This window comes from Dunckerocampus dactyliophorus, chromosome 6 (genome assembly GCF_027744805.1).
Source record: "Dunckerocampus dactyliophorus isolate RoL2022-P2 chromosome 6, RoL_Ddac_1.1, whole genome shotgun sequence".
In the NCBI taxonomy this organism is placed as follows: Eukaryota; Metazoa; Chordata; class Actinopteri; order Syngnathiformes; family Syngnathidae; genus Dunckerocampus; species Dunckerocampus dactyliophorus.
In genome coordinates this window covers 29,649,637-29,671,699 of record NC_072824.1, presented here as the reverse complement: position 1 = coordinate 29,671,699, position 22,063 = coordinate 29,649,637, and the positions used below count along the sequence as shown (strand labels likewise).

Genomic DNA, 22,063 nt, shown 5'->3' with positions numbered 1-22,063 from the left:
AATGGAATCAAAAAGGACTCTTTGAAGAAATGGACCCACCTTGACAGCACAAAGTCGCCCAAAGGTAAAATCCTGTTACAAGTGATCCACTGGTGGTCCGTGAATCCATCACAGCGTGTCGGAGGTCTCCTTTTTAGCCTGCAGAAGCTGTCAAACTTGGAGAGCTTTATCAGACCGCTCTCTCTTTCCCTCTCTCCCTCCCTCACACACACACACACACACACACACACACATATGCACACACGCACGCACCTGCACACACAAACACACGCACACAACAAATAAGCTTCCTCTTGTCTGTCTGTATCACTTTGCCATCACCATGTGCAGGTTCTGCTTACATCAACTTCCCAAAGTTTGTCCAAGGCAACGACGGCATTTCCTGCAACGTGACGAAGGCTGCAATAATTCAATAGGAGCTGCAACAATTAATCCATTACACAATTCATTGATAAGTATTTTGGTATTCGACTGTTTTTTTACTTTCAAAATGTAAATATAATAAAAATTCAGAATTATGAGATGAAAAGTCGAAATTATGACATAACAAGTTATAATTCTAGGATAAGAAAGTCCTAATTAAGATATGACTTACAACAAAGTGGAATGACTTCTGCATCATTTTGGGAGTACACTAGGTCCCCAACTTACCAACATCCGACTTGCGAACATTCGCGGATACGAACACAAACCGACTGGTCTATATTTTATGTTATTTTGCCTTCTAGTCGCTCCATTAGTATTTATACTGCTACATGCTTGACCAGTAGAGGGCACTGTGACACTGCTAATGGGACCAACAGACGCTGGGGAGAGAAAGCTAAATGGAAAGCTAAATTGTAGTTGTATGATACAACCAGGACAGAGCGTGTGATTAAAGTTTATGAAGAGTTAATAGGACTGCTTAATTCTACACCACCCACAGAACACTACCTCTTTTAGAAGAGTCTAACGATGACGACGATTTGTCCTTTTTTTCAATAACTCCTCCTCCAACCCCACCACAACGACGTATCCTCAGCCACTCCTCTTCAAAGGTAAATAACATTTATCGTTATGTGTTATTATATCATTTTTATTATTGTTTTTTCATTAATTATCCTCGTTTAATATTACTACTGCATCCAAACTCATATTTACATACATACACATATACTGTATATGTATACACGTATATGTAGTACCTATATCATTGGTAATATTACCTTTTCCCCTACTTAAGAACAATTTGACTTAAGAACGGTCGTCTGGAACCAATTGTGTTCGTAAGTTGGGAACCTAGTGTACACGACAAGAAAACTGGAGCATGTCGACTGCAGTGTGTCATGACACTGGAAATATTCAGATATGATGTTGGCTTGTCATCAACGCTCACTTCTGGTCACGTGATGGCGAGATGTCGCTGGCGTCATCATACCTCATCTCTTCGGAAACAACAAGCCGGCGTTTTCAAATTTTCAAAAAAATACCGTTTCAGGGCACCCAGTCACCGTTTCCGTGTGGATGAAAGGCTGAAAGGATCAAATACTTTACAATACAAAATACAAACGTTTCCATGTAGACAGCCTCTAAATAGGAAAAGAAACCTTGGAAGGCCTTTCCATGAACAAAACCAATGACAAATTCCACCACCATCTTCAGCATTGTAGCTAAGGCCAGGAGCTCCTCATCCAACATTCAATACGTTGGAGTTTTTCCTGTACATTTACAGATTTACTGTACATATTTCCACCTTCATGCTGGCATCCTCCATCAGCAGGAGATGTAATAATAATTGATTATATATATATATATATATATATATATATATATATATATATGCTGGAGCCTATCCCAGCTGACTTCGGGTTTTATCTTTTTTATTATTTATGTGATATATTCTCTTACATTTTATTATTATATATTACTCCAGCATACCCATGACCTTAGTTTGTTATAATAATTATAATATAATTATTAATATATATAACTATTATATAAAAATTATATTAATATTATAATAGTTATATATATTAATAATTATATAATTTAATGATATATAATTATAATTATATAATCATTATACTTATTCTTTTTATATTAATTATTCAGAAATAATCATTGATTTATCTCAAAATTAAATATGAGACGTCTAACATGAGGATACAGTCAAAATTAAAGAACCCTAACCCCAACTCTAAGCTAACCTAACTTAACTGTAACCATAACACCTAAACCTAACCTAACCCTAACCCTAACCCTGACCCTGACCCTGACCCTGACCCTGACCCTGACCCTAACCTCTAAACTAAACGTAACCCCTAACCTTAACTCTAGCCTAACCCTAACCCTCCTCCTAACTCCTAAGCCTGGCCCTAACCTCCTAACCCTAACCTAAGAATTACTATTGCAACAAGACATGATGAGGAGGGTAAAACTAACCTGTCTCACGGAGGAAGGAGGAAAGCCACAATGAGATGGGTCTCCTCCTGGAGTAAGCAGATAACCTGCGTGGAAGAAGACAGAATGAGTTATTAAAGTCGTCTGTTCTAATAATGAGCGTGCATCAAGCCAGCATGCGTAAAAGCGTCGCTAATGTTTGATGAAGTAGCAGGATTCTGGCTGTGACACCTGCAACAACTTGAGAGGCACTCCTTGGAGCGCAGACGTCTGAACAATCCCAATAAAGCAATCCTCATTTGCATCAGCACCAGTAAATACGCAAAAATGTGTTCTTTTTTGGTACGGCTTATCCTGTTCAGGGTCGCGGGTGAGCTGGAGCTTATCCCAGCTGACTTTGGGTGAGAGTTTGGGTACACCCTGGACCGGTCGCCAGACAATCACAAACTCAGTTTTTTGACAAAAATGTTTGCCCAAATTTTGGTTTTCATACCCTCTCGGTTATAATACGATGTTAAATGTTCATTTATCCATTTTATTCCATTTATAATTATTTCACATTGTTTTCTGCATGCAGAACTAATATTATTCTCGATTTAAAGGGATTGACTGGATTAACATGACTTCCTACGGGAAAAAATTGCTTTGGTTTTGGTACATTTCGGTTTTCGTCGAACCTTTTGGAATGAATTAACAACAAAAATCAAGGAACCACAACTGTACGCATGAACATTCTATGACTTCAAGTCAGCATTGGTGTCATCACACAAGAAAAATGTTCTCCTCTGCTGCTACTTTCCTTCCCTCTACTCTCTCCCTCTGTCCTCCCTCCTTCCCTTCCTTCTGTCTCCACACTGTCTGTTTATTTTCTTCCACCTCCCCATTCCGTTCTTGCGTCGAGCTGTCAGCGAGCAGCAGATGCAGCGATGTCCTTCCACCATTAGGAGAGCGCCCGCAGCGCTTCCCCAGCTCTCACTATTTATCACTCCTCCTTTCATTTGCTTTCGTCTTTAGACAGCTCGCCACACACCCTCTTCTCCCCATCCTCCCTTTTTTTTATCTGCTCTTGCATTTGGTCTGAGCAAAGTGTCGTGTATGTATGCTGACTGCCATCAACTCACATTAAGAGAGATTTCTTTGGCGCAGCCTGCAGGCAAGGAAATCATTGTTGTGTATGTGTGAGTGTGTACTATGTGTATTATTACACTGTACATCTACTATTGTACACATTGCTGCCCTTCAGGTGTGCACTGTGAATGACAGTTTGACGAGTCTCTTGTCACTAAACCAACCACAAACAAACATGATTGCAACATTGCAAGGGGAAAGACCCATGAAAAGCATTTCCGTACTATTTACAGTGGTGTGAAAAGGTGATTGCCCCCAAAACCTAATAAGTGGTTGGGCCCCCCTTAGCAGCAACAACTGCAATCAAGCATTTGTGATAACTTGCAATGAGTCTCTTACAGCGCTGGGGAGGAATTTGTCCCACTCATCTTTGCAGAATTGTTGTCATTCAGCCACATTGGAGGGTTATCCAGCATGAAGCGCCTTTTTAAGGTCATGCCACAGCATCTCAATAGGATTCAGGTCAGGACTTGGACTAGACCACTCCAAAGTCTTCAGCCATTCAGAGGTGGACTTGCTGGTGTGTTTTGGATCATTGTCCTGCTGCGGAACCCAAGTTGGTTTCATCTGGAGGTCACCAACAGATGGCCGGACATTCTCCTTCAGTAGAATTCATGCTTCCATTTATCACAGCAAGTCTTCCACGTCCTGAAGCAGCAAAACATTCCCAGACCATCACACTACCACCACCATATTTTACTGTTGGTACTATCAACTTTCTTCTTAAGGAATCTTCTGAAATTTTCTTTTTGTAATATTCTGACTTTACTCACATAATATTATTACTTTTTTGCAACCTAATTTTTCAAAAAATTACAACTTTGTTTTGTTTTGTTTGTGCCTCATAATATCACGACTTAAAAAAAGAACATATTTTTGCTTTAATATTTCAACTCAAATGGCATTATTTTTCCTCATAATGTTATGACTTTATTTTTGTAAAAATGCAACTTTTTCTCATTAGAATAATTTTTATTGTAATATTTTGATGTTATTTTCATACAATTAGAGCTGGGGTTTTTTACATTTCTGCTGTTTTTAAATTTTCCACTTTTCCAATTTTTCAATTATCTACTTGTACATGTTATTTTCGTAGTATTTTGACTTTATTTTCATCACATTATAGCTTTTTCTGCAACCTCATTTTCCAAAAATCACAACTTTACACGTTGTTTTGTTTATTACTCATAATATTACAATTTTTTTTTAAAACTAGTTGTTTTATTTAATAGTTCAACTTTATGCTACTAAAATTTTTATTTTTCCTCATATTATAATTCTTGTAAAATTACGATTTTTTTTCTCGTTAGATTACAACTTTTTTCTTAATATTTTCACTTTATTCTTGTAAATTACTGCTGATTTTCCTTCTGGTTTTTTTTAGTTAGTTTTTTTGTTCAATTATATTTTTAGATTGTGTCGCAGTCCAAAAACGGCCCCCGGGCTGCACTTTGGATACCACTGCAGTAGACGAAGGTGGGGGACGTCCTTTCGGGAAGTGCTCTTTCATTTTCTCTTTGCAAAACTCACATACAAGGCATAAAAGAATGCAGGGTCATCAACTCGAACCACTATCTCACTCAGTGCGATCAACACAAACACAAGGCGTGAGTGAGATACAGTGGCTCGGGTTGATGACCCTCCGTATGTGCCTTGTCCGTAAGTGTTAGCTAAGCTAGTAGTAGTGATGGTTTTTTCGGCTATTTAAAGAAAAAGTGCACTCTTTTTTCCAATTTTTCATCCACAGTCCGTATATGAGACATGCGTTCTAAAGATATCAAAACAGATTAAAAGAGACAGCTCATTACTGCACATAATGGGACACAAACCACATCCAAAAAGCTCCAACAAGGGTTTCTGGTTTTATATCCATGATGTGAGCATGTAGTAACAAGTACATTCATGCTAACATGTAATACTTACATTATTTTGCTGTATTTTGGTCCATTTAAGCATTGCCAGAACTTCCTTCCTGGCTGTATTTATTTCACATAATAACATAGAAAGGAATGCTACACATAACATTAACATTTCCAAACTCAGAAACAAGAACACAGCAGCAGTATGTAGCGTTACCTTTCGCTAGTGGCCTGAGGCATTGTGAGTAAGTGTGTGGTGAAGCTAGTCGCTAGCCAGCTAGTAGCTAGCCGGTGTGGTGTGGCAAGGTGTCAATACGCCAGTAATGTAGTTCAATCGGCGTAACAATGTTAATAATAATAATAATTAACAATGTCGCTGTAGCTTGGTTAATATATACGTCACATTATACGATGTAAATGGAGCATTGTTGGCGCTTTTTGGAGTTTCCCATTTATGTGTTTCCCATTACGTGCATTCTTAGCTAAGTCTTTTCGCTGTTTTTAAACCTTTACAACGCACAGACGTGTGATCATGTCTCACATAAGGATTGTGAATGATGGGCAAACGTCCAACAATAGCGCAGTTTTCCTTTCAAGGAAGGATAATAAGACATGTCATACAGTGCAATGAATGATACTAATTTGGGCGACATGCAACTACAGAATCAAAAGCTTTAATTTCGGTAGGAATGTCACGTGTTAGGATACCTAACATCTTTGACAATCTAGTTGTGCATGCTCCCGCGGAACGGGACACACTTTCTATCGAGGATACCAACTTCACGACACCGGCTCTATACGCCTGATCGTTCGCGGACGACCCATCAGCCGAGCATATCCTTCAAGTTCAAGTTTGCCCCCGACCGTGTTCTGTGCGACTCAAGGTTGCGGCAAGATGTTATTGGCACAGGGCGCCACTGAAGCTGTAGAAGCGCCACTGCCTCAGCATTTCCACACAGGCTGGCTTCAATGCACAGCAGCGATAACAGAAATGAAAAGTGGCTTCAGTTTGAATGCTCGGAAAAGCCTATCTGAACATGTTGATGGTGGTCACTGCTAAAAAAAAAAGTGCCAATATGTCCGCAAACATTCGCTTTGTCTCAGGCACACACACTGTGACACATCTGTAGCTGTGAATAATACAAGTGCGAACAACAGACTTTTTCAGACAACAAACATGGTCAACTGTGTCGGTCGTCAACGAACGACAACATAAGTGTGGGTAGAGCCAGCCTTTAGAATCCCATCTATTGTCCGGTTTTTATTGGCAATAAAGTTGATCTCTTTTACCATAGCCATAGTATATACGTAGACGCCGCCATATTGGATGTGTCAAGGCTGCGCTGTAAACGAATACAAGTACTTTCTTTCATAAAGCGCCTTTCTACAAAGAAAATTAAGTTAATGGTATATTAGTGCGTGTGTGTATGTATAAATTAGATGAATTAACATTATAAACGAGTGTATAAACGAGAGGGATGAACTAAAATGTATTTGTAGAACTACTTTATGAAAGTAAGTACATTTACTTGTATTCATTTACAGCGCAGCCTGCACACATCCAATATGGCGGCGACGTTGATGTAAAGTGTTAATTCCTCTCCTTTATACATTCACACACGCACTAATATACTATCCCGAGTATATCAGTGCGTGTGTGAATGTATAAACGAGAGGCATTAACTTAAATTTCTTGGTAGAAAGGCGCTTTATGAAAGTAAGTACATTCACTTGTATTCATTTACAGCGCAACCCTGACACATCCAATATGGCGGCGACGTTGACGTATCGCAGCAGTGGACAAACCCACTCGATGCGGCGTGTATCCATGTCTAAGTCTTTTACTGTTCTGATTTGAATAATGTATTTGGTGTCATCTACTGGGGACACAGTGTTACTACACCCGAATGAATTGAAGTCCTACTTTCTACACTCGGTCGTTTGGTGTGATGTCTTTTGATAACATTTACATACTGACCAAATGACCAAATGCGTTTATTATTCATTCATTATGACAAGATATTGAATGCAGCATGCTGTATTGGACACAAAAGAAGTTATGAAGTACTACTACATGGACACATACTGAATACCAAAGTGGTTGTTTAAATCCTACGAGCTACTTCCACCTGCTTATTGCTTTGTCCTTTGCATTTCTCTGCATGCTCTTAACACTTCATAAATGGCAAGTTTCAATGTTGTATTGGGTATTTGCAAGTATAAGTTCATTAGGGTGAGCTGAGGTACATCTGCAGGGCGGGTGTGAAGATGAGGACTGTTCCTAGTATTGACACCGTGAGGAAGGCCCACAGGAAAATCCTATCCAGCACTTGAGCCACAAACTTCCAGTCTTGTACAACCTGCATGAAACAGAGGGTGGATGAGAAGACACTTCCATGGAATATTGAAGTACCGTCCCTGAAAACGCACCTCTCGTATGAAGTGCTCCTTTTTGATGTGATGGCTGATGTAGCGAACTGAATGTGTGGCATTTTCCAGCATGGCGAGCCAGGCTTCATTCTCTTCCTCCTTTCCTCCGAGAGGCCCTCTCTGGTGTCCGGGAGCCCCCCTCTTTCCCACGCCTCTACGAGGCTTTGACTCAGAGCGGCTCATCTCAGTATCCCAGTAGTGGTATCTGTAATCGCACCAAAAATTGTGGGGCGCTGAATTAAAAAAAAGTCAGTCACACTTTTTTAGCTGACGTAGCAAATTTTTCTGGCTTTTAACTCATTTTCTCCCAAATTTAAGATAGAAATTAAATGGCAAATTTACTGTAAATGTTAAATGTAAATGTTTCATCTAAATGTAAGTGTTAAATATAATTATTAAATCTAAATGTTGAATATAAATGTTACATCTAAATATCAATTCTAAATCTGAATATGAATATAAATCTTAAATCTCACTATAAATGTTAAAGATAAATGTGAAATCTGAATATAAATATAAAATCCAACTATAAATTTTAAAAATAAATGTTAAATATAAATATTACATCTAACTATAAATGTTAAAAATAAATATTAAATATAAATAAAAATATAAATATAAATGTTTAATGTGAATATGTTTATATATATATATATATATATATTTTAAACTTTGTGAAAAAGCAAAAATGCAATCTATATTTAAAAACAAAGATTTGTGTTATTAGTTGTTAGTATCATCATTTCAGCCTTTTCCCTTTTACATTGTTCCTCTATTGTTCCCATTTTTGCTGTTTAATTTGATTTCTACAGTGCGTCGTGGGCCAATAAAAAAAGGCCACAAGTGGCCCCTGTGCTGAATTTGGACACCCCTGCTTTGATTATTTATTTTCTTTGTCAGGGCTGCGCATGTGACGGGACGTCAACTCTGTGAGAAACCGCAACTCCCGTCGAATATTTAGCTCGTTAGCTTCCTTGGAAGCGAGCGAATGATGGTAATTAAAGAGAGATGGGGAGTGTTATTGCAGCTGGAATTAATCCATGCGTCACAGCCGTCATTTTTATTTAGAATGGGGTTAGGTTTAGGGGTCAGGTGTTAGGGTTTGGGTCAAGTATAGCGACACAAATAACATCCAAGGGTAAGTTTTTACCTGTCTGTGTGTCCCCGCATACACAGCAGCCTGGGCAGCCTCTGCAGGAAGAGGCTCTTCACCCACGGGGCCATGGGGTGGTAGGTTGCTGAAGAGCGATGATGGACATTAATGACGAAGACAGTGACAATGATGGAAAAGGTGACAAAGATCATGATGAAGAGCAAGTATTCTCCGATTAGTGGGATCACCTGGAGAAAAAGCAAAGAAAATGAATGAAATCAACAGAATCAAATAAGAGAGAAGCTACATGGCAGTCTCCGTATTTCATTCTCTTCGGAGCCGGGATGTTAAAACTACATTATGCAGACGACGTACACAACTGTGCTAAAGTTTCCAGAAGAGTGACAGGTGCTTTCATTTTAGTGTCCACTTACACCAAAAAAAGTCAGTCGATTTTGAAAAACACAATTTAGAGAGGTCTGGATACTCAGTAAATATTGCAATAAAGTTGCTAAGTTGGCAACACTAGTGTGCTAGTGTGAACAGGAAGCGCCAAATCTATTCATGGCGGGGTGGACACGTCACTTCCAGAAAACACTTATTGAAACACACACAAACACAAGTCGTATTTATGTCTGAATGGCTTATTTTCTCTGTTTATGTCTACTATGTTGGGTAGTAGGAGTGTAAAGATGACTATAGGGTTGTTATTTCATGTCTGGAGGGCTCTAATAATATTTCCGGAAATGAGACTGAACAGCGGGAGCTAGCTCGTCATGGGTCATTTTTGCCAATTTACCATTCGCTTTCAAAACTGTAACAATGTCGAACATAAAAACAACATATAACATATTTAAGCAAAGTTGATGAATCATGTCAGGGACACTTTAACATTTTTGGCTTTCTGGAACAGATGAAGTGGATTTGCATGATTCCTTATGGGGGAAAATTGATTTGGTTGGCGTCCGTTTCGGTTAAAGTGGGACCTCCTGCAAGGGAATAATGACGCTATTTCTACGTCTTTAAGCTGACCCACCTTGGAGGATGAAGGGATGATTTCCTCTATGACCAGGAGGAAGACAGTGAGTGACACCAAGACAGATGTGGAAAGCGACAGTTTCTCTCCTTCATCTGATGGTAAATAAAAGACCAGGACAGTCAGAAAGGACAGACCGAGGCACGGGATGATGAGGAAGAGGGTGTAGAACAAGGGCAACCTCTTGAGGATGAAGGAGTAAGTTACAAAGGGGTACCAGTACACCCCGTCCCTCCTGCTTCCCTTCATTCCTGTTGCATTGAGGATCTCCCACTCGCCATTATCAAAGAAGTCTTTGCGATCCACATAATAGTCCACAAGAACCAGATCCACCATATTTCCATCGTAAGTCCAGGAGCCAAATTTCATGGAACAGTTTTGGCGATCAAAGGGGAAGAAGGTGACGTCCATGGTGCAGGAAGACTTGTAGCTGGCTGGTGGCGTCCACGTGATCGTCCCGTCCCAGCGAACGATGGCTTTGGTCATCAGGGAACCCTCAAAGCGACCATCAGCACTCATTCACGAAAAAGGGGAAGAATTAAAGATATAATACAGACAGGAAAATGTGACCGAAAAATAGTGGCGTGGAACTAACTTTTCATACAGAACAATGTCTGGCAGCCATATTGTCTCTGAAGGTACCCGGATGGACGTAATACCTCCATATTCATCTGGATTCCACATTAGCTTGACGTCAACCCATTCCTGGAAAAAATAAATACAATCCATGATGAGTTCAAATTCCTTATCTTTTTACACAAGCCAAAAGACTGTGAAAGAGTGTTTGGCCCCTTCTTGATTTCTTATTTTTTTGCATGTTTGTTGCACTTAAACGTTTCAGATCATCAAACAAATTTAAATATTAGTCAATGACAACACAACTGAACACAAAATGCAGTTTTTAAATGAAAGTTTTTATTATTAAGGGAGAAAAACAATCCAAAGCTACACACACCCTGTTAAAACATAACATAACTACGATTAATTGAGATCTATCAGTGTGGAAAAGGTTATATAGCCATTTCTAAAGCTTTGGGACTCCAGCAAACCACAATGAGAGCCATTATCCACAAATGGTGAAAACATAGAACAGTGGTGACCCTTCCCAGGAGTGGTCGGCCAACCAAAATGATCCCAGAGCGCAGCGACAACTCATCGAAGAGGTCACAAAAGACCCCACAACAACATCCAAAGAACTGCAGGCCTCACTTGCCTCAGATAAAGTCAGTGTTCATGACTCCACCATAAGAAAGACACTGGGCAAAAACGTCCTGCATGGCAGAGTTCCAAGACCAGAACCACTGCTGAACAAAAAGAACATTAAGGCTTGTCTCAATTTTGCCAGAAAACATCTTGATGATATACTGGAGTGGCCTAGTCAAAGTCCTGACCTGAATCCTATTGAGATGCTGTGGCATGACCTTAAAAAGGTGCTCATGCTGGAAAAGCCTCCAATGTAGCTGAATGACAACAATTCTGCAAAATTCCTCCCCAGCGCTGTAAGAGACTCATTGCAAGTTATCACAAATGCTTGATTGCAGTTGTTGCTGCTAAGGGGGGCCCAACCAGTTATTAGGTTTAGGGGGCAATCACTTTTCCACACAGGACCATGTAGCTTTGGATTTTTTTTCTCCCTAAATAATAAAAAGTTTCATTTAAAAACTGCATTTTGTGTTCAGTTGTGTTGTCACTGACTAATATTAAAATGTGTTTGATGACCTGAAACATTTAAGTGTGACAAACATGCAAAAGAAAAAGAAATTAGGAATGGGCACATACTTTTTCACACCACTGTACATATCTTTTACTTTAGAGGTTCCACTCTTTCGGCTTGAGTAAAAAGATAATGAATTTGAACTAATCATGGATCGTATTTATTGTATTATTGTATTATATGGGATTATTGTATATTAGGGATATACTGTATATCATGAACTTCAGTCTCTTTTTCCCATTTTTGCAGTTGTTTTTTTTTTATTTTCCAAATATTTCAACTTTCTTCTTAAATAATCTTTGAAAACATTCGTAATATAATGACTTTATTGCCATAATATTTTGACTTTATTCCCATATTATAACATTTTCTCCAATCTAATTTTCCAAAAATTACTACTTTATTTTGCTTGTTTTTCATAATATTACAACTTCATAAAAAAAAAGAAATCTTATAATATTATGAGTTTATTCTTGTAAAGTTACAGATGATTTTTCCTTTTCTGTTGTTATTGTTCTTTTAATTGTCCAACGATCATGACAATCATTTTAATAAAGCATACAGTGAAACATCTGATGTGTAATCCTGTTTCAGTATGTTGGGATTGTGTACCTGCCAAAGCCAGACATTTGTCGTCATCAGTTGGTTCTTTTCATCCTGTTGGAGGAAAAGGAATACACATTTTCACTGAGTAAAAACACATTTTCAACAGGAGGTAAGAGTTGATTTACTTGCTGGATTTATTTCGTAGATATTAGCAGTACAGTAATCCCTCGTTCATCTGGTTTGATGGGTCCAGACCCGACCGTTAAATGTAAGATTCCATATTTATAAATGGAATATTTTCATAGTTAGAGCACAGAAAACCTGTGCACCACCTTCTAAATGCATTTTTTAACATGATTAGAGCCCTCTAGATATGAAATAACACCCCTATCGTCACCTTTACACTCCTATTACACAATATAGTAGACATAATAATAGAAAATAAGACATAGAAAACCTGTTTACCACCTTCTAAATACACTTTCTTACATTATTAGAGCCCTCTAAACATGAAATAAAACACCCCTGTAGTCACCTTTACACCCTATCACCCAATGTAGTAGAAATAATAAGAGAAAATAAGACATAGAAAACCTGTTTACCACCTTCTAAATGTATGTACTTTATTTATCCCACAGCGGGGAAATTAACTTGTTACAGCAGCAAGCAAGATACGCAAGTAAAGAATACAGTGTAAAGAAAGCATAGTGACTACAACATGGTTCAGGTGGTGCAGGTGTTGTAGAGCCTGATAGCGGTCGGTATGAAGGACCTGCGGAACCTCTCCTTCTTACACCGTGGGTGTAACAGTCTGCTGCTGAAGGAGCTGCCCAGGGAAACAACAGTGTCATGTAGCGGGTGAGAGGTGTTGTCCATGATGGATGTCAGCTTAGCCAACATCCTTCTCTCCCCCACTTCCTCCACGGAGTCCAGAGGACCGTCCAGGACAGAGCTCGCTCTCCTGATCAGTCTATTTATCCTGCTCCTGTCCCTTTCCGTGCTGCCCCCTCTCCAGCAGCCCACAGCATAGAAGATGGCTGAGGCCACCACAGAGTCATAAAAGGTCCGTAAAAGAGTCCTGCACACACCAAAGGGCCTCAGTCTCCTCTGCAGGTGGAGGCGACTCTGGCCCTTCCGTTGACGGACCAGTCCAGCTTGTTGTTAAGGAATTTGAATTTGTAGCTGTCTACCAACTCTATGTCCGCTCCCTGGATGTTCACCGGTGTAAAGTGAGATGTTTTCCTCTGGAAGTTAATGATCATCTCCTTTGTCTTGCTGGTGTTGAGTTGCAGCTGGTTAAGCTCACTCCAGCTGACAAAGTCCCTGATGACCGTCCTGTATTCCAGATCATTCCCCTCTGAAACACAACCAACAATGGCTGTGTCATCGGAGAACTTCTGGATGTGACACTGTGTGGAGTTGTGTGTGAAGTCCGAGGTGTAGAGGGTGAAGAGGAAAGGGGAGAGCACCGTACCCTGAGGGGCACCTGTGCTGCAGAGTACCATGTCAGACACACAGTGACGGAGCCTCACATACTGTGGTCTGTTGGTGAGGTAGTCTATAACCCATGCAGTCAGGTGTTGGTCTACTCCCACACTCTCCATCTTCACTCTGAGCAGTGACGGCTGGATGGTGTTGAAGGCACTGGAGAAGTCAAAAAACATGACCCTCACAGCGCTCCCGCTGTCCTCCAGGTGTAGCAGTGATCTGTGCAGCAGGTAGATCACTGCGTCGTCCACTCCGATCCGAGGCCGGTAAGCAAACTGCAGGGGGTCCAGCTGAGTGCCCACCAGGGGTCGCAGGTGCTGCAGGATAATCCTCTCCATGGTCTTCATCAGGTGAGAGGTCAAGGCAACAGGCCTGAAGTGGTTAGGCTCCTTGGGACGCGGTGTCTTTGGGATCGGGACCACACAGGAGGTCTTCCACAGGGCCGGGACTTTCTCCAGGCTCAGGCCGAGATTGAACAAGTGCCTGAGAACTCCACAGAGCTGGTCAGCACAGTCCTTGAGGATTCTAGGGCTGATGCCGTCCGGTCCCGGGGCCTTCCTTGCCTTGATCTTCCTCAGCTGACTTCTCACCTGATCATCAGTTATGGAGAGGGGGGTAGAGGATGGCTGGGATGTGGATGTGGGGGTGAAGAGTGGTGAGTTGGTAGGGGAGGGAGGGGGGGCAGACTCAAATCTGTTAAAAAACAGATTGAGTTCATCTGCCCAGATCTTGTCCCCACTGGCTTGGTCTCTCCCCACTCCTTTACCATGGCCTGTGATGGTCTGCAGGCCTCTCCAGACTTCCCTGGCATTATTCTCCTCCAGCCGCTTCTCCAGTTTCCTCCTGTAGCAGTCCTTCCCCTTCCTGATCTTGTGCCGGAGTTCCCTCTGGACTCTGCACAGCTCCTCCTTGTCCCCCGAGTTGAAGACCCTTTTCTTCTTGTTCAGCAGGGCCTTAATCTCAGAGGTCACCCAGGGTTTGTTGTTGGGAAAACACCGCACCACCTTGGAGGGCACAGTGTTCTCCACACAGAAGTTGATATAGTCTGTGATGCAGTGAGTCATGCTGTCAATGTCACTGGCATGGGGACTACAGAGCGCTTCCCAGTCTGTTGTCTGGAAGCAGTCTCTGAGCCTAGCACTGCTCTCCTCAGACCACTGCTTCACAGGCCTCTTCACAGGGGGTTGTCTATTCACTACTGGAGTGTAGTCTGTGACGAGATGGACGAGGTTGTGATCAGAACAACCCAGCGTATAAATACACTTTATAACATGATTAGAGCCCTCTTGACATGAAATAACACCCCTATAGTCACCTTTACACTGCTATTACCCAATGTAGTAGACATTATAAGACAAAATAAGACAAACAAAACCTGCCTACCACTTTCCAAATATGATTTTAACATGATTAAAGCCCTGTAGACATGAAGTAACACCCCTATCGTCACCTTTACACAATTACACAATATAGTAGACATAATAAGAGAAAATAAGACATACAAAACCTGTTTACCACCTTCTAAATACACTTTTTAAAATGATTAGAGCCCTCTAAACATGAACTAACACCCCTATCGTCACCTTTACACTCCTATTACACAATATAGTAGACATAATAAGAGAAACTAAGACATAGAAAACCTGTTTACCACCTTCTAAATACACTTTCTAACATAATTAGAGCCCTCTCAACATGAAATAAAACACCCCTATAGTCACCTTTACACCCTAATGTAGTCAACATAATAAGAGAAAATAAGACATTATATCGAGTCACATATGTTAGTGTTAGGAGAGTTCCTTGTTGTTCTTCTTTTGGTATGAATACTACATATCATCACAACGTTTTTTAATGAGTCTTTTGAATGCCTTTTATTTGTATTTTACTTCATTTAGCCACTTTTATGCTTGATTTGGGGAAAAAAAACATGACATTTGCTTAAATATGCACTTTTTACGAATAACGAACTGTATTCAGTCACAAAACAGCAATGATTTATTGATTAATAGATTTTTGATAACCCGTGATTGGCGAGGGATTACTGTTCTACGACTAGCAGTGGCTGGAGAATTACGCAACTGCGTGTGTGTACATCTTAATAATACATGGGAGAGACTTCCTCTCTGGATAATGGCCTCTTGACAACTCCGACCGGAAACAAAGCGGTTTGGCACAAAGGAGATTGATTGACAATACGTGTTCATATGCTGCAAAATAACATGCTGTTATCCCCCCCACCCCCACCCCCACCCCCTCCCCCCACACCTGTCATGCTGTTGATGGTGTGTGTCGTACGGGTTGTGTTCTCACCACATCCACCAGTTGTGAGATCTTTAGTCCAAAGCGCACAGTAATGGTGTCATTGGCATGCTGGACAGGCCGGACCCACTTCTGGTAGCCTCGGAACAGGTTCCTCAGTAAGGAATCTTCCAACTCAGCCAGCGAGACAAAGACATCCTGAGCTGGAAGAAGCAAGAAGGAATAAAAGCAGAATAAAAGCATTGGACTGATGACAGAAAAAAACATTCATTTTACTTAAATGTGCTTTCTTAAATGTGCTTTTTTTTTACTAATAATAGGATGTACACGGTGCTCCCTCGCTCCATCGCGGTTCACCTTAAATTGTTTTTTAGTGCAATTTTAGTACTTTTTTTTTTACAGCGTGTGAAAGTGCATTGTGTTCTGTGACCTGATTGGCTAAGGGAAAACCCGCCCATTGTATTCTGCATCCTGATTGGCTGTAGACTATTGTCACTAAATCTCCCTCACGCCGGCCCGCACAGCCGTGTCTCCTGTTGTGTTATCGCTAGCAAACAGCTTGCCTTGCAGCGTGACTTGCAAGTTTTCTCCCCAACAAAACCCACAATGTCGACGAAACGTTCTGCACCCAAAAGGGCAGAGAAAGCCATCCATCGCACGAAAAGTTGGACTTGTGGACATGCTGAAGGAAGGTAGATGTTACGCGGCTGTAGGGCGCCATTACGGAATAAATGAAGCTTCGGTTCGAGGAGGAGGAGGACAAGGACTGAAACAAGAGGAGTACCGCGGCAATATGTTTTAACAAGGACACAAAAATGCTTCAGCGGAGCAGCGCCAGGACAAAGAGGCAGAGGAGGGACAGACGCGCGAGTCACTTAATAATTTCTTGTGTCCTACATCGTAGGTTGATCATTAAAATTGCAAATAAATATGAACTTTGAGAGTGTTTTGAGAGAAATGTGAGAAAATGTTCATGCCTGTCTGAGAAAAAGCAATAAAGTGTATGGTGAGGGGTTTTACCGCCTTCAAACATATATAAGAAGTGTAAAAGAAAAAGTTGGCTACTTTGCGGATTTCACTTATTGCAGGCTATTTTGGGAACCACTGTGTCGTAATTCCACAAAACAGCATGGTTTACTAATTCGTATATTTTTGAAAACCCACGATAGAGTGAAATTTCAAACGCAAAGGGGCGAGGGATTACTAATGAGCCATGCGATTCTGCTCAAGAGTCACCAACGGAACGTCGAAGAAGTGAAAAGGAAGGAATGGAGGCAGTGAGGGAACGCCTCAGAGCGCCAGAACTGTCAACTCTGACAGGCAGTCAAGGCCAAGTGGACAAAGTTCCCAAGGCTGACAAAACGATCATGCTGATATGATCACCACAGACAGAGGCATCACCAGGGGAGAAGAGCCGAGTTCAGAGTTGCTCAGCGCAGTCAGGCACGAGACACAGCAGTCGCCTAGTGAAGCGCAAGCTGAGCAGGAGACAGCTGGTGAAGGTAGACTGCTTCCTCTTCAGCCTCGTTAAAGACATCTGAGAGACATCTGGCCCCCGGACGGCAATTACAGACAAAAAATGAATGAAAAGTGATATTTCTTGAATGGAGTGGCCCTCAAAAGGGTTTAAAGTGGTGAACTTCTAGATGTGTGTGTTCGGATGTGGATCGGAAGCCAAAAAAAGCACGTATGGCTCCCAGGAAATGTTTGTTGGGGTGTGCCTAAAGAGGCAAGCCTCAGGTGGAAGTGGTTAGAGTTGCTGATTCCCGGCCAGCAAGAGAAAAATATGCCCAACTGTCAACGACACGAGCCAATACGAAGCCGGACTATCCGCCAAACTGTTGCTGAAGTCCGACGCCTTTCCAACGCTACTTGGTCGTGTTGAAGAGTCAGAAGAGCAAGCTGTAAGTAACAATTCATCACTGTCCTAACTGTGTTTATTTTGTGTAAGTAATCGGACAAAAGGGGTTCGGCAGCTGTCCGGAAGTCCTCAGACCAATCACACCGGAGTGGGCTCGGCTGGAGGCGTACCTGGAGGAGGGCCGGGGGTGGAGTAAATTACACAGACCGTTTGGGCGGGAGGCAGGAAACACCGCCAGAATGGGTGCAGAGTCTGGAAGATCTAGAAAGCTTTCTGTGTGGGTTATAGTGTGTAACTGCTCTATAGGAGTCCAGAACTCAATACAGACGCCCGAAAATTAGCATAATAGGTGCCCTTTATTGAAATTTCATCTGCAGATAGGTATTAAACTGAATTGATATCCTACATACCTTTGATCTTGCCCTGAAGCTCCCATCCAAAGTCTTAAAGTTGGACTTTCTACTGTATGTGACTCGATGTGGTCCAGCACCATATAAATATAAAGTATGTACGCATAGCAATGACATCACAGGCAGACTCAATCGAGGGTAGCGTCCAAGGTGTAGGGCATCTAGAGTCACGCTTTACAAGACAAAAACTTACAAACTTGTGCTCTTTGGAGGGGACACGTCGGCTCCAACTAGGCCTGTCACGATAACAAATTTTGCTGGTCGATAATTGTGCTATAAATTATCGACAATAATTGATAATGTCGACCTTTTTTTTTTTTACTATGTAGCTAGCCCCCGCCTCCACGTACTGTGACCAAGATGCCGAATAACTGACAGGAAGCTCACTCTTTCCCTTAATTTGATTATACAACCAATGCGCTCAGACACAAGCAGAGTGAACCGCCTCGTCATCCAGCCTGTGTGCTACAGCGAGACGAGGAAATGGAACAGCCATACGTACATGTCGCACATGTCGATTCATCGATCCCTACTGCTAGGTCTTCATATTCCCTGTCAGAGTTACGATTCCATCTACTGTACGGGGTTGTAATGACAAGCTTCATTCACAGCCGGTCCCACTATAATGTGTTTCCACTTGTCTCCAGCCTCTATCTTGGTGTGTGTCTTAAATAAATGCTGCATTTCACTGTGTTGCGTCAGATGGTCTATCATGCACATAATTAGAGAAAGGCTGAAATGTGCCCGTTCCATCTCTGAGTAGCATCCACAACCCAACAACCTCACATATGGTTTCCAAACAACCTATTTCTCACCTGCAGCCTCTTTGACGATGTGTGTGTGTGTTGTTGATTAAACTGAGAGGTGAAGGGCATCATATTGCTTGGACTGTTGTGCGTGTTAGCTCGTGGGGAGGGGGTGGATTCTTCTGTGGAAAAACAGTGATGCATTAGTGTATTAGTGTGTTTGCATTGTCTCTCAGTGTGCGTTGGCCGCACGACACAATGAGATAAGAAATAATGCACACGGGATGTGCATTCATGTGTGCAGGCTGCGTGGATGTACACAGACAACGTTCACCCCCCCCCACCCATGTCCTCTGCCACCATCTGCGTCTTGTAAAGCCACTGTGGGTTGAAGCACTGAAGAGACAAACACAGTAGGAGACACAGAGGGGCGCCCTTCATTCTTTACAGACGCTGCCCTCACTGCAAGACAGTTTCAATGTTTTCTGAAAGAATGTGTTGTCCCATGATGCATGCTTTTCTTTCCATACGCCAGAAGACAGACTTTTTTCGGCAGTGTTTCCCATACATTCATTTATGTGTGGCAATAAATCTGGGCCACCACAAATAGATTTGGCGCGACCTGTTGGCCCTCGCTCATAAAGACATTTTGACAGGACTGTCTTTCAATGTAGCTTCAAAGGTCCCTGGCATGATTCATCAACTTTGTTTAAACATGCTATATATTGTTTGCAATTATGTTCCACATTGTTCCGTTTTTTAAAAGTGAACAGTAAATTCGGAGTAAACGTTTCCGGAAGTCACGTCATCGGGGTGACGCCTCTCAGCTAAAGCAGAGTAAAAAAAAAAAAAAAGGCTTGGTTCAGTGTATTTTTCATCAAAATAGTAGTGATGCCAAAATGTTGTGTTGCTGCTGGATGTTCATAGTATCCGAGTGACACTGTAAATTTGTATCCTTTTCTAAAAGAGGAAGGTTTAAGTCAAAAATGGAGGAAGCAACGAGAGACAGATGGACGCCCACCTCAAGTTCTGTTCACTAATGACTGCTATGAAGGAACACCTTTCCAAAAAGCAATTGGCTTGAAAGTACGGTATAAACACATTTTGAAAAAGGATGCTCTTTCGCCGGTGCACAACAAAAAAAAGACAAGAAGCACGTAGTCAAAGCTGCCGCACAACAGAGTAAGTCATGTCTTGTTTACATAATGTCGTCTAAACACTATTCCATGATAGCGACAAGGCTGTAAAGCATTATAAATGTTATAGAAACATCTTTTCACAGCCATATGTTGACTGTGGGGGGAAGGGGGCTGCGACGGTGACAAAATATGAAATAAATCAGGCTATAAAGACCCCTTTACACTTATTAATGAGCCAGTTTAAAACATTTATTGAAGTATAAGCAACTCCAGAGTAATTTGCACTTATCATTCTGTGTTTTGAAGGTGACCGATCTTCATCTCCACGTCTTAAGGCTCTGCAAGTTCTCTAGTTCATCTCCAAACGCTTCTCCCTTCTTAAAACTATTGATACATCGCTCAAATCTTGGCTATAATCACTGTAAACATCCTCCGTCTCGTACACCGCTATGTTTGTTTACCTGAGCGACTCCGTCACTTCCAGAAATGAGACTGATCAGGGAGAGCTCGCTCGTCATGACTGGCTCCATGAACTATAAGTGTCATTTTTGCAAATGAACCGTTGCAAATGTAGAGCATAATTACAAACAACATACTGTATAACATATTTAAGCAAAGTTGATGAATCACAACAGGGACCCTTTGGGTCCGTACAGTGGATGGCATCGTAACTCTGCTTCTGAACACGCCTCATGCGCACCTGATCTGCCAGAGAATAAGAAGACGTTGCAGGAGGGATCACTTTGTGGCTATATTTCTCGAGTAATCAGACCCCTCTAGATTCTCTTTTTCAAAAAAGCAAAAATAAACTTTTTCTGGTCTTATTGGATACTTTTGGAAACTCTAACTTGAAAGCACGTACAGTAATGGGACCTCCCATGGAAGTTTCTTCAATTAAAGTTTCCTTAAAGCAGAACGCGAAAATAAATTAATGAATCAATAAATGAAAAAAGCGAGAGAAAAAAAATGCACAATTTATAAAAACGTTAAGTGAAGCTGTGCCATATAAATATTATATATATTTGTGGAAAAAAAATCATCCAAAAGAGTCGTGATGTCACAATTTTATGTCGCTATTAAAACACTGCTTATATATGAAGGCGAATCATTTGCCTCATCCATATGCTAATGTTGTCTTATACGTGGAGAAAGATGCCTGGTTGCAATGCAGTCCATCGTCATATGCATCAATAATAACGTTAGCCTACACATAACAACTGAAAAAAACAGTTTGTTAAAGCCTGGCCGGCAAGACAGAAAGTAGATGAGCGGACGTGTACACGGTGAGAGATATTCATCCTTACCTTGTACAGCAGCCAGCAGCAACCACGTCATCATAAACTTCATCCTCATCCTTCACCAACATTCACAGATCGTCCACAATTTCAAAGCATTCTCCCGAAAACAAGCCGAGCCTCTGCCTTAATGTTCACTACAAATCACCAACAGGCGGGGGAAGAACGGATGTTGTGATGTTTTGTTCGCCACAGCGTCTCTTTGCCAGCGACTCGGGGTGAGGAGAGGAGAGATGTGCGAGTCACGAACGAATCGTTCAAAACTCGCGATGGCCGGGACTCATGGGTACTCGTCTTAGTTCGAGTGTTGGCATAAGGAGCAGAATGGACGGAGAGAGATTGAGATTCGATTCATTTAAACACCACCTTAGCTGCAGAGTGGCTATCAATAAAGGCTGTAGTTTATCAAGACTGTTTAACTTAGTTTTTTCCCCACAATGGTAGAGAATCAATCATTTTACCTGCAAAGTTGTGGCGTTAACTTGAAGCTAGTGGTTTCAATTCGATATGTGACGTTCGCGAGTCTTTTGCACGGCTCTTTTAAATTGAAAAAATGAGAACCGATTCCCAGGGGCATATAAGAACGTCTCATTCGTGTATGCAAATTGCCCACGCTGCCTTCATGTGGCACCACCCATGTGTAGCCCGTGAATCTGAGTTGTCTACGCTGCCTCCAG

General features: G+C 41.5%; 2 protein-coding genes across 4 annotated transcripts in view; both read right to left on the bottom strand.

Annotated features, from left to right (window-relative positions):
- The window catches only part of LOC129182463 (neuronal acetylcholine receptor subunit alpha-7-like), a 38,918-nt gene extending 31,976 nt beyond the window's left edge, over positions 1–6,942 (bottom strand). Inside the window, exons 1-5 of one of the 2 annotated variants that reach the window (XM_054778619.1) lie at positions 5,584–6,942; positions 5,431–5,483; positions 2,422–2,486; positions 1,376–1,511; positions 40–399 (exon numbers count right to left, since the gene is read on the bottom strand). Coding sequence is in view for 1 of the 2 variants with exons in the window: in XM_054778620.1 (XP_054634595.1) it covers positions 40–109 (70 nt within the window). In the remaining variant the exon portion in view is untranslated. Of the gene's footprint in view, positions 1–39; positions 400–1,375; positions 1,512–2,421; positions 2,487–5,430 lie in introns of both variants that reach the window. The other variant, XM_054778620.1, reaches the window with a different exon arrangement.
- A 422-nt stretch (positions 6,943–7,364) lies between these two features.
- chrnb3a (cholinergic receptor nicotinic beta 3 subunit a) lies at positions 7,365–21,615 on the bottom strand. 2 transcript variants are annotated; one of them, XM_054778622.1, is made up of 9 exons: positions 21,396–21,615; positions 19,022–19,134; positions 15,987–16,138; positions 12,252–12,296; positions 10,521–10,630; positions 9,926–10,439; positions 8,947–9,137; positions 7,797–8,001; positions 7,365–7,726 (listed from the first exon to the last, which is right to left on the bottom strand). In XM_054778622.1, exons 4-9 carry the CDS (start codon positions 12,276–12,278, stop codon positions 7,595–7,597), a joined length of 1,179 nt encoding a protein of 392 aa, XP_054634597.1. In that variant the 5' UTR covers positions 12,279–12,296; positions 15,987–16,138; positions 19,022–19,134; positions 21,396–21,615; the 3' UTR covers positions 7,365–7,594. The 2 variants fall into 2 exon arrangements, with proteins under 2 accessions (XP_054634597.1, XP_054634596.1); XM_054778621.1 differs by lacking the exon at positions 19,022–19,134.
- Between the last annotated feature and the right edge of the window lie 448 nt (positions 21,616–22,063).

Coding starts and splice junctions, on each gene's coding strand:
- chrnb3a (XM_054778621.1), bottom strand. CDS start 21,444: ATGAGGATGAAGTTTATGATGACGTGGTTGCTGCTGGCTGCTGTACAA. Junction 12,297..15,986: donor TCTCACAACTGGTGGATGTG/GTGAGAACACAA, acceptor TTCCTCCAACAG/GATGAAAAGAACCAACTGAT. Junction 10,631..12,251: donor CAAATGTCTGGCTTTGGCAG/GTACACAATCCC, acceptor TATTTTTTCCAG/GAATGGGTTGACGTCAAGCT.